The 12,934-nt window shown below is 40.5% G+C and overlaps 1 protein-coding gene across 7 annotated transcripts in view; it reads right to left on the bottom strand.

Moving 5' to 3' along the window:
* The window catches only part of CAPRIN2 (caprin family member 2), a 66,350-nt gene that overhangs the window by 12,739 nt on the left and 40,677 nt on the right, over positions 1-12,934 (bottom strand). For all 7 annotated transcript variants that reach the window (XM_074270633.1, XM_074270632.1, XM_074270630.1 and 4 more), the window contains 2 exons: positions 10,262-10,317; positions 9,710-9,802 (listed from right to left, as the gene is read on the bottom strand). In XM_074270633.1, the coding sequence (XP_074126734.1) occupies positions 9,710-9,802; positions 10,262-10,317 (149 nt within the window). The remainder of the gene's footprint in view (positions 1-9,709; positions 9,803-10,261; positions 10,318-12,934) is intronic.

Raw genomic sequence — 12,934 nt, 5'->3', positions numbered from 1 at the left:
TTAAATCCTATCTCTGATACTTAACTTCTTTTTTTATCAGTTTCCTCATCTGTTAAAAATATATGAATAATAGCTATAAGTATTTAGAGTGCTTCAGGGAAAGTTAAAGTGAATTTTACATAAAGGGTTTTGCAAATCATTTAGTATTAATGTTCATTACTACTGTATCAGTAATTCAGTCACAAAATGAAAAACAGCTACAATAAACCCTCCATTTCAATTCAAAGTGACAAAAATAAATATTTTCTCTAAGTAATTCGTATGTTAAGGAAACAAGTTAATTCCTTATGATTTTTTGATTCTTTTGGCTACTATTTAGAAGCTTAAACCTAGTAAAGTCAAAAAGCCTTTCATTCTTATATACAAACTAAAATTAATTGAAGAATAATGCAGAAAACATGTAAGTTAAGTGCTACTCTTCACAATTTATTTTTTAAAATAAGCATTTAAGTCATTGCTTTTACCCATTCCACCTAAATGCCTAATGATAATATTCAAGTAATACAGAAGAAAATCTTTGAGGGAAGAAGTAATAGTTCCAAATCCCTAATATATATTATTCTATATATTCAGGGCTACTATTTCTATTCTTAAAAGGAGGTATTGCTCTGCCACCCAGTCCTTTACTTTCTCAATCTAGGAATCATCTTGGATTTCTCATTCTCTCCAAACCTCCACATACAATTTGTTTCCAAGACACCTCTTTTGCAAATCCTCTGTTTAAACTGATTTTTCTAAAACACAAGTTTCCTTACTCAATAAATTCCAGTGCCTTCCTATTTGCCTCCAGCAAACACAAAGTTCTCTGTTTGGTATTCAAAGCATTTCATAACCTAGCCATGCCTGCTCATCCCCTGCCATACTCCCTGACCCCACCTTCACCCCCCACCAGTCTTTTTATACTTTAGTCCTTAACAAATATTCTCTAGTGCTTTGACAATGGCCAACTGGTTATTTCAGGGACAAGACATTCTGTCTCTCAGCTCTTGACATTTTCTCTGACCTAGAAAGTTCTTTCTCCTCTGCTGACTACTGACCTCTCCTTGACTTCTTTTAAGTTCTAACTAAAATCCCACCTCCTACAGGAAGCCTTTCCCAAACTCTCCTAATTCCAGTGTCTCCCATTAATTATTTATTTATCCTTTACTTAGCTTGTTTTGTATATATTTGTTGTCTTCCCATTAGACTGTGAGCTATTTGAGGGCAAGAATAGTCTTTTGTCTATTTTTCTATCCTCAGTTTAGCACAATGCCTGGCACACAATAAGTGCTTCATACATATTTTCCAATTGAGTTTTCAGACATTCGCCAATATAAGTGCTCAGCACAAGAACAAAAGGATTAAGCTAAGAATAGTTAAATAGCTCCATTCTGTCCAATCAAAGAAAGATTCCATCTCTTAGAAATCAGTTAAATCTATCCCAGTACTCAAGAATTATAAAGGATAAAAAGTAGATGAAGTACACTCATTCATCACAACTCTGGTGGAATTTTTAGAAATCTTATGTGAGATTAAGCAAAACAAGTTCAAAGGTCCTAGGGATTTCAAGTAATCAGTCTCATCAAGGGCCGCTAGGTCTTTCTATCCTTAAAATGTTGTCTCCTTTAATCTGTAAAAGAAGGGAGATTTGGGGTCTCAGGCTTTCCCCTGGGAAAGTATACCTTCCCAGACAAGTTAAGTGGCTTCATTCAATTGGAGATCTTGGTCAAAACCCCCTCCATTGATCTTTTGAGGTGGCCCAGATCTCCTTCAGGGGGTTCCCAGACTCTGGGAAAAGCCTTTGATTCAATTGGAGATCTCTGTCTGATGGTCCTTTATTGATTAGTCTAGACAGTTCCCAGCCCCAGGTCAACATTTGCCCATATAACCAGGGGGGTCTGTCAAACACATCTTTGCCAAACTTCTAAGTTTCTTTCTTAGTGAACAATAAAAATCCTTTTTTGCCACAGATTTTGGGGTTCGCAAATTCTTTTGCATTGTACCTGCATCTCCCCCTATTCCCACACCTTAACATTTGGTGGCCTGTACGGGGATTCCCAAGAGCCTGGCTGAGGTAAGCCCCTCTTTTCTGATGGTCGATTCTATAGCGGGGGTAGCCCAAACTCCCAAGAAAAAACTTTAGGTTGTCTAGGGGCTCCACACCCAGCAGAATTCTTTGTCCAGGGATGCCCAGGCTAGAATTCCTATGACTTGACAAAAAGTTCCCTTAATCAGGGAAAGTTTTTGTCATATCTTTCTCTCTCTCTAGGGACACCTAAAGAGAATGAAGAGCTATAGAACTGAAAAAATCTGGAGCTTGTGGCAAAATGGGACAGCTCACTTCCTCTATTCCTAAAAATTTTCCTTTATGCTGTCTCTTAAAAAACAGAGACAAATTCAGCTTGAAAGATCTCAAGACCAAAAATCTCTACTTTTGCAATGCTGCCTAGCCTCAATATATCTTGGAGAACCAGGAAAAGTGGCCTATTGATGGCTTAATTAATTACAGAACCATCCAGCATCTAGATTTGTTTTGCCAGAGGCAAGGCAAATGGATTGAAGTTCCTAATGCCCAAGCCTTTATGGCTTTATCTCAAGATCCTAAATTAAGACAACACTGCAGAATACTGCTGGTAAAATTTACTGCAAGGGAACTGGAGGTAGAAACTGACATTTTAGATGACCCCCTCCTTTTTACTACTTTAGGAGCACAAGATGCTTCTGCTCCCCATTGCAGTCCTTATCAGGAGGCCTGCAAATCCCTTCAAAAACCACCCCTTTATCAAAAACAGGACCTTGGGTCCCACAATATCTAATCCCCCTCACCTCCTGAACCAGATTCTGAGGCTACCAGCCCCCACGCCACAGTCCTCATACTGGGAGTAGAAGTCCCCTTTCTTTCCCCCAAGAGCTGATTCAGCCACATCTTCTACTCAGGACCCTGATTTAGCTACCCCTTCTAAACTCTGTCTCCTGAGGGAAGTAGCAGACTCTTGGGGAGGGACACTTAGAATACAGGTGCTCTTTTCAATGTCAGATCTTTCCCAAATTAAGGAGAAACTGGGCCCGTACTCCGAGGACCCCACCAAGTATATTGAGGGGTTTAAAGCCATTGCCCTCTAATTTGATCTTTCCTAGGGATATGTTAATATCATTATCTCCTCCTGTTGTGCCACAGAGGAGAAATAGAATCTGGGACCTGGCCCAAAAGTTTGGGGATGACATGGCTGCCTTCTCCTCTGCTGGTAGAAGCTCCCCATGAAAAATAGCTGTACCTGTCTCAGACCCTGGATGGAACACCCTGGATGGAACTACCAGGAGGGGAGTAGAGATAGAGACTGACGGGACCACCTCTTAATCTGCTTCACTGAAGGCATGAAGAGGGGAATTAAGAAGCAGGTTAATTATGACAAACTTAGGAAGATCACCAAAGCAGCTGAGGAAAATCCTGCCCTCTTTCAGGGCAGCCTTGTAGAGGATCTAAGAAAATACACTAATCTGGACCCCAGTTCTCCAGAGGAGACCACAGTCCTCGGCATGCATTTTATTAATCAATCTGCCCCAGATACATGGAGGAAACTGCATAAGTTAATCTTGGGGTCCCAAACTCTCATGACCCAGTTATTAGAAGCGGCTTTTGGAGTTTTTAACAAGGGCTGAGCTGCAGCAGAGGAAGAAGAGTGCAGGGCCATTGCAAGAAACAAAGAGCAGGCCCACCTCTTGATTGCTGTTATTTCTGGAAAAACAGGAGTTCATGCTATAGGTATAATGGGCAGGGATACTGGGCAAGCAACTGCCCTCAAGAACCCTCTCCTTCCTCCCACTCCCTCTGTCCTTGTCCTAAATGCAACAAGGAAGGGAACTGGAAGGACTGCCCAGAGAGGTGTAGAGCTGCTGCTTCAAGCCTTGCCCTTCCGTCCTTCTCAGGCCCAGGAGGGATGGGGCCCGGGTTTAGCCAGACCCCTCCTTACTCCATTACCACTGCTGAACCCAGGGTTACTTTGGATGTGGCAGAAAAGGCCACTGAATTTCTTTTTGATACGGGGGCCTCTTTTTCGGTTTTGCTCTGGAACTCTGGTCCCACTGGACTTCTTTCCCCCCCCGCCCCCCATAAGGTAATGGGAATTGAAGGGAAACTTAAGAACTGCTTTAAGACTTTCCCTCTGCCTTGCCAGTTTGGTGACCTATTGTTTACACACTCCTTTCTTATAATTCCCTCCTGTTCTGCTCCCTTATTGGGGCATGATTTAATGGTGAAATTGGGGACCCAATTCTCTCTTCTTAGACCTCCAAGTGATCTTTTTGTACTCCTTTCAAATCCCTCCCATATTCCCTATGAAATCTGGGAAGAAATAGATTCTTCTGTCTGGGATCAGGGAATCCCTGGGAAGATGAAGCACACTACCCCAGCCTTAATCAAGTTACAAGACTCTACTGTATTTCTTCATAAACAGCAATACCCAGTAAAGCCTGAGGCTAGGAAAGGGTTACAACCTCTGATTGAGAAATTTCTTAAGTTTAAGCTTTTTGTTCCCTGTGAGTTTTCCTGCAATACTCCAATTCTTTCTGCTAGAAAATCTAATGGAGAGTTTTGCATGGTGCAGGATCTCAGGGCAATTAATGAAACCATCATTCTGATCCATCCCATTTTACCTAATCCTTACACAATCTTTACTGAGATCTCAGGAGATTCAAAGTGCTTCTCCACCCTATCCTCCAGGGGCTACAGGGTCTCCTTACCCAAAGCCCACATTGCCTGCCAGTCTGTCAAATATTTGGGCCATTATCTTACCCTCACCTCTCGCTCTCTGAGAAGAAATAGACCATTTTAGGCTTGTCAGACCCTGCCTCAAAAAAGCAGCTACATACTTCTCTGGGCATGGCTGCTTTCCGCAGGATCTAGATTCCCAATTTTGGGATTATTGCCAAGCCTCTGTATGATTCTATTCAAGATCCTCATAATCTTCCTTTTGAATGGGGACCTGATCAGGTTAAGGCTTTTAACTGACCTGAAGGCCAAACTGACCTCTGCCCCTGCCCTACCTAACTTAGAAAAGCCTTTCATTCAGGCTTTGGAGGTCTTAACTCAGACTCTGGCACCTGATGTGAAACCTATCACTTATTTATCAAAGAAACTGGACTCCGTTTCCCTGTGATGGCCATTGTGCCTTAGAACAGTGGCTGCCACAGCCCTTTCAATTAAAGAGGCCTCAAAACTAACCTTGGGATAGCCACTAGAGGTTATAACTCCCCACCAAGTCCAGAGCATTTTAGAAGCCAAAGGACATCAGTGGCTTGCGAGTGCAAGGCTTACTAGATATCAGGTGCTCCTGCTAGTTTCCCCCAACTGACTATCAGAGTATGCCACCCCCTGCCAGCTGGCTCCCTGACTCCATCCAAATGGGAGAAATTATCCATAATTATGAAGAAGCTCTAGATTCTGTCTACTCCAGCTGATCTGACTTAAGGGAAATTCCATTTGACAATCTAGATGGGGAGTGGCTTACAGATTGGCCGAGCAGGAACTGAGGAAGGGAATGAGAGTAAACATGTATACTGACTCCAAATATGCTTTTCATATTTTGCATGCTCATGAGGCTATATGGAAAGAGAGGGGACTTTTGACAGCAAAGAATTCTTCTATTAAATATGCAGGAGAAATTCTATATCTATTGCAAGCTGTCCACGAACCCAGGAAAGTTTCAGTCATATTTTGTAAAGGAAAGGAGATTCACTTCAGGCCAAGGGAAATAGGTTTGCAGATTCAGCTGCTAAAGCTGCTGCCCGTTTACCCTTGACTATGACACCTTTAATCCCCCAGCTCCCTGATTCTTATATCCCTTCCTATAGTTAACAGGAAAAGCCCTTCTTCTGCAAGGGGGTACATCTTTTCTTCTTCTAGCTGGTTTCAAACCAATTCTTGATCCCAGAGGCAAGTCAGTGGAAACTGATCTTTGGCTTCCATCAGGCTATACACCTGGGGAGAAATGCTCTTCAGGCCTTGGTGAAAGCATTTTCACTAGTCACAAGCTAAGAGAAACAATCAGACAGGTCTGCTAGGCCTGCCCAATTTGTGCCCAAGTGAATCCTGAGGGAGATGTTAAACCTCCCCTTCTCCTAAAACCAGTTCAGGGAAGGGGCACATACCCAGGCGAAGATTGGCAAATAGATTTGCCCTCTTGTAGAGGTTTCAAATTGCTTCTGGTTGACACCTTTACTAGTATCAAAAAGCTTGCTAAAAGAAATCATACTTCATTTTGGTCTAACTAGCTCCTTACAGAGCAATAATGGGCCAGCTTTTACTTCTTAGGTAACTGCAAACTATAGCTAAAGCCCTTAAAATCACTTACCACCTCCACTCTGCATGGCATCCTCAGGCTTCTGGGAAGGTAGAGAAAATGAACCACACCCTCAAGCAAGTCCTCACTAAACTGTGCTTAGAGACTCAAGAGGATTGGATAAAGAACCTCCCAGTAGGATTGCTTAGAGTCCGAATTGCAACTCAAGAGAACATTAAGCTAAGCCCCTTTGAACTTCTGTATGGAAAACCATTCTTAACTACTGATATTCTTGTAGAACTGAATCTGGTCACTCAGTTCACACAGCTTGGTGCAGTTCAGAAGGCCCTTTTTGAATACGTGAGCCTGAAGTTTCTCTTCTGCAAGAACCCTGAAAAAACTCTGGAGAAAGAAGGCTCTCACTTTGATCTCCTTCCTTCCTCATCATGAGGACTCTATTCCTGATACTCTCTCTTCAGCTTTCCTGGTCTTACTCTGTGAGCCCTTGCCAGTGGAAAGACAACTTTCTGGTCAGACTAGGGAACTCTGTGGGGAATGGGGGTGTCCAGGATTGTTGGGTGTGCCATCAGCACCTCCAAGGTAGCCCATAGATGGGGCTTTATGCATTTTTTGCAAAGGTCCCATTCCCACATGTCGCCATCTCCTCCCTGGATGCTACCCATTTGTACTAGCCAACCCTCAGGGGAACTACACTAACCCGACTATTCCATTTTCTTGCTGGGAAAGATCTCATATTTACACATTACCATATAACAGAGACAGTAGTTGCTACCATGGCCCATAATGGTCATGTTTACATCCCTGATGTGGGGATGCTGACTTGTATCACCAATACTGTTGGTGCAAGTGAGTGTGACCTCTCTCAAACCTGCCGCAATTTCATCTTGGCAACTTGTACTAGCTGCATAGGTGAGTCACAGACTAAATGAACCTATGACTATGGACCTCCCCAAAGAATAACCGTAGGGTTTCCATTCCGGGATTTTCCTGGCAAACTCACTCACATTCATTGCTTCTACAGCACCTTCTTTGAAGCTTCTTCATAATCTCCTGAAAACTAATGTTCTGATTGATAGAATGTTATGTGACTATAATCATCCTTGGGGACAAGCAACCAGGAAACTGCTACAGAATCTGACCTCAGGTACCATCTGTGTGCCTAAGGGATATGCTTTTCTCTGTAAAGTAAGTTCTCCATTCCACTTCAATGTTTCTAAGGGGCCCGTTAAGAGAAATTCCTCTGACTGGGGGACCTTTCCCCACCCATAATTCTCTCCAACTGATGCTTAACACTATGGGGTCTTGCCCTCTAGGCTACTTAAGTGCTCTTTACACTGTATATAATGCCAAGACCTCAGACACAGCCCCCACTCCTTTAAGGAGAAGAAATCAGGGATTTGGGGAAAATGTTCTTTGACACTTAAAGAAAGGAACAGCAACACTAGTCCCCTGGGTGGGATACTTAGAGCGTGAGAACATCCTTTCCAACCTTATCAACCAGCTGGCCAACAAAACTTCACACTCTCTGGGAGATCCAAGAATCTTTAGACTCTCTTGCTAACATGGTTTTAGATAACTGAATGGCTTTGGATTATCTCCTTGTCTCAAGCAGAGGTGTCTATGCCCTAGTCAATACTTTTTGCTGTATGTATACTAACAACTCAAGGAAAGTTGAGCTTTATAGTGAGAGAATCTTAGAGAAAGTTGGCTGGATGCAAGACATTCATGAAAAACTCCTTATACCACAACCCCTAGTCTTCCTTTGGGTTGGATTCCTGGCTATGGTCTCTACTAACTCCTATACTAACTCTACTTCTAATTATTACTTTTTTACTCATATTTGGCCCCTGCATTTTCAAACTGCTTGTGAGATTTTTTTCCTCTAGGCTTCAAGCGACGAATTTTCAACTGCTCCTTCAGCCTGGAGATCATGGGATGACTGACTGGGACACACAACACCTCTTAGATGCTGCTGCCGCTGTTTTCAGATCTCTCACACTTTCCCTGCTGGCTCAGATTGCCAGTGAACTTAGGGACATCTCTAAGTCCTCGTCAGCTTGAAGCAGTTACTGAAGATGAGACCTTTGTCCCATTACCCCAAATGAATTTGAGGGGACTGCTTGAGGGGGGAAAATGATGGAGGTGAACCCTGAAACTATGTCTCCTTTAATCTTTTAAGAAGGAAGATATGGGGTCTCAGGCTTTCCCCTGGGAAAACATACCTTCCCAGACAAGTGAAATAGCTGCATTCAATTGAAGATTTTGGTCAAATCACCCTCCATTGAACTTCTGTGAGTGGCCTAAATCCCTTCAGGGGGTTTCCAGACTCTGGGAAAAGGCTTTGATTCAATTGGAGATCTCTATCTGATGGTTCTTTATTGATTAGCCCAGACAGCTCCCAGCCCCAAGTCAACATTTGCCCATATAACCAGGGGTCTATCAAACACATCTTTGCTAGACTTCTAATGGGGAGTTTTTCCCACTAAGAAAGCCTCCTTCTTAGTTAAGAACAATAAAAACAAAAAACAACAACAACAACAACAACAAAAATTTGCCACAGATTTTGGGGTTTGTGAATTCTTTCATATTGGACCTGCATCTCTAAGCAGAGGGGATCTCTCCCCCTATTCCCACATCTCAACAGTACTACAATCCTTACTGTCCTTGACTAGATTTAGCATATCAGTAAAGCAAGGTTAAAATGAACTATTAACCTTATAAATCTGTAGTTGCTGGGCGTACAATGGTAGCCAGAGCCTAGGAACATGACCTCAAGTCTCTTAGAGAATATAAACAATTTTAAGTAAATCTAAATAGCACATTGCTCTATGCAATGGGGAAACTTGCACATGATCCCGGACCATCCCTGACTTTATGCCTTCTTGGTTCTGTTTCTAGGTAATATTTCATCTGCTCTGGGGTTAGTGCAAGGATCCACATTACTTTGTCTACCCAGGACAACTAACTTCTTGTGAGTATACTCCCTCAGTTAACCTAATAATCCTAATAAAACTTATTAATAACCAAGGAGATACAATCCCCTCTTTCTATGATATCTTAATATTTACTCAAAGGGCATGCCACCATAAAATTGACTATATAGATTTGCCCCCTTATACTATATACATTTGAATTCATACCTCTTAATATAATTATTTTATTATAGGTTGCTTCTAATTCCAAATCAAATTACTATTTCATTTGATTAGTTATTAGCTTTTATTTCTTATTCTATCAAGGCAGAGTGGAGGCTATTTTGACAGAAACCAAAGCCAGGTACTACAAAACATATTTGCCTAGCATTAACTATGGAATCATGCATCTGGTCATAACAGTTTATAAGTAAAGATCAGCCCTGTTATTGCTTTCTCTACTCAGTAACAAAAGTAAAGGTAGTTTTGCTTTATGATCAGAGTCAATATATCTTTTACCTGATGAATCTCTAGCTCCGTTTCAGATCCAGAAGAAGCTTGATCAGCAATCACTAAAGAATTTGCATTATTCTTAACAAGAGAAGCAGCAGCCTAGAGAAGCACAGAATGCTCAAATTTAAATGCAATTTACCAAAAGACACATTTTTGCCACATAATAGGAATTTTTTTTCATGAGTATGACTAAATAAAGCAGTAAAATTATGGTGCCCAAGAAAATGTGTAAAGCACAAATAATTCACCAACTACACTTTAAAATATCTCCCAGTTCTAAAATGTTATAGTACCAGGCAAGTTATGCATGGAATACTAAAGAGTTCAGGAGCCAATTGTTTAGAGTGCAGCTCATAGTTATTCCTTTCACTCTTAATATTTATTCTACTCTATCTCAGAATCACTTATTCCAAGATTATTTATTATCAGTTCCAGCAGTAATAAAAATTTACATTTCCATACTTTTGAGTGCTGTAGGTGGTATTTATGTTTAGGAGCTATTTAAGTTCTGTTCTAAGGAGGTCAAGGTTAAGAGGACAAATAACTTTAGAGACTTACTTGTAATGGCTCTTGAAGAAAGTCATTTTGGTTGGATAGTTTCTGTTCTATAGAAGCTGCAAAACATGTAAGTAAGCTACTGTTAGAAGAAATTACACTTTATTTCTTCCATCTCTACAAATTAAGTAGCAAGTCAAGAGAAGATATTGCAGAAAGTCCTAGCTGCAGGTGAGATATAGTATCTAATGTTCAGTTCATTAAGGGTCTGATCATTTATCTTTAAAATAAAGAGACTGAAGAAAGATTTAACAAAAGGAGGGGGGGGAGATACCTGCTCCCACTATGTTACACATTGATATTACAAGGAGTTAAAAAAAAGTTGGAAGTAGCATTTTGAACTTTCATAAAAAGAGCTAAGTAGTTAATTATAGTATATAAACCCCATTTCTCCTATTCCAAAAACTTTTCCTTAAGCCTGTTATTAACCCTCTCAAACTATTGTCTTATTTTCTTTCTACTACCAAATGTGCATGGGGAAAAAAAGAGGGGGAAAGCAATTCTGGAACTATAATCAAATCAATATTATCACTGCTACTGGAAAGATTATATCAATAAAATTATGTTTATTCTAGCCTTAAAAAACAAAACAAAAATTCCAACCTGCACATTAAAAGATTGTCTCAAATATAATCCTTTTTCTATTCCTCTAAATACAGCAATGTTTATGCTTCTGAGGCTCATAATAAAAAAAAAATGGAAAAATAAAGAATGTAAACTACTCTGAGGGCAAGAAACTGTTAACATTTGTATGTGACTCAATGTAGCATAATTCTTTATTCATAGCAAATACCTAATGTTCTTTTATTCATTGGTTTCTCTCCCTACTACTCTGAAATACTACTCCATGGTTCCTTGACTTCAATCATTTAAAAAAAAAAAAATGGATTTCCTTCCTCTCTAGCCATCTTCAAATCTCATCCCTTCCCTCTTTTTCTTCCATGAACTTCTGGGTACTGTCTCTAGCTTCAAAGATACTACACTTTCCATGATTTACCTTTGACCATCCCTTCTGCTTTTGTACTGATGACATATCTTCTTGACCTTTAAAGGTAGGCATACTCCAAAGTTATGTCCTACATCCTCTTCCCATTTTCCTACATAGTCTCTCCTTTGATGGTCTCATCTCTTCACATTCTTAGGATGGAAATCACATTCATGTTCCTTCAAGACCTACATTCAGATGCCACTTCCTCCATGAAACCTTCCTTGACTGTTCTCTGACCTCTTTTTCCTCTATTCTGGGAGGAAAATGCTGTTTCAATTTCTCAGATCACTTGGCCTGTCCCTTTCTCTTGTATCATTACAGAGAATTTGTCTTTCCCTTTCACCATCCTCATTATATTTTAATTCCTTCAAAAGCAGAGCACATGTTATACCCAGGGGCATGCAGAAACTAGCTCAAACCAGCTTGTGGGAGTCATTTATAGCACACTATAAATCAGGTCTTAATTTACTGTTTCATTGATAGTCCAAACCCAAAAGTGATGGAGAAAATGTTAATAATGCAGCTAACATACAAATCTACCTAACCAACCCTACATAACCTCTCTTCAGATTTCCATTCTCAGTTTCCATCAGCCTTTCACACATTTCCAATTGGATGTCCAGTACAGTTATTGAGTAGTTCAGTTGATTTTGAAATAAACATGTCAAAAACTGAACTCCTTATCTTTTCCACTGAACCCCACCCCTGCAAATTTACTTTTTATTGCCGAAGACACCACCACTCTCCCAGTCCCCACGACCTAGGTGAAATCCCCAAGTCTTAGGTTTCACTTGTCAAGGTTTATTTCTTTTGTTAACATCTCTCAAATAGTCTCTCTTCTGATGCAGGCCTTTATCTCCTTACTGCTGGATTATTACAATACTCTGTTCATTTAGTTTGCCTGCCACAAGTCCCTCCTTTCTCCATCCACTCCTTTATTAAATCAATCAAACTGACTTTTCTAAAGGACCATTCTGGCTGTGTCATCCCCATACACCTCCACAATCAAACACAAAATTCTGTTGGACATTCAGACCTTTTATAATCTAGGTAAAGTTCTACCTTTCAAATCATTTAACATCTTGTCTCCCATGTACTTGATCCAATAACACTGGCCTCTCTGCTGATTGACAAGACATTTCATCTCTCATCTCTGACCATTTTCTCTGGCTTTCTCCAATACTTGGAATATTCTTCTTCTTCATCTCTTTCCTGACTTCCCCAGCTTTCTTCAGGTCCCAGCTAAAATCCCCCTTCTACAGGAAGCCTTTCTCAATCTCTAAGCGTGTCTTCCATACATTCATTACTGCCTATTTAATCTCGATATAGCTTATTTGTGTATATTTGTTTGTTTATTGTCTTTCCCATTAGATTTTGAGCTCCTCAAGAACAGGGACTGTCTTTTACCTTTCTTTGTATCCCCAGCATTTAGCGCAGTGCCTGATACAAAGTAATTGCTTAATAATATTTATTGACTGACTTAACGTGTGTTGTGTATATTCTGCCCTGCTACCTTTAGCAAGTTTTTTTTAACCAGCAAATGCCACAAGACTCAGATGACTCTGGAGAATAGAATGAGACTGACAACACTATACAACTCAGCCCCGCTCATAATCCAATTCATCCACAAGTGAAGCCATCATCCTCATAATGTCATTGGTCCTCTTCAAGAACAAAGAATGAACAAC

The sequence above is a fragment of the Sminthopsis crassicaudata genome, chromosome 5 (genome assembly GCF_048593235.1).
Source record: "Sminthopsis crassicaudata isolate SCR6 chromosome 5, ASM4859323v1, whole genome shotgun sequence".
Lineage (NCBI taxonomy): Eukaryota > Metazoa > Chordata > Mammalia > Dasyuromorphia > Dasyuridae > Sminthopsis > Sminthopsis crassicaudata.
The sequence above is the reverse complement of the archived record's forward strand: the minus strand, read 5'-3'. Positions and strand labels throughout refer to the sequence as shown.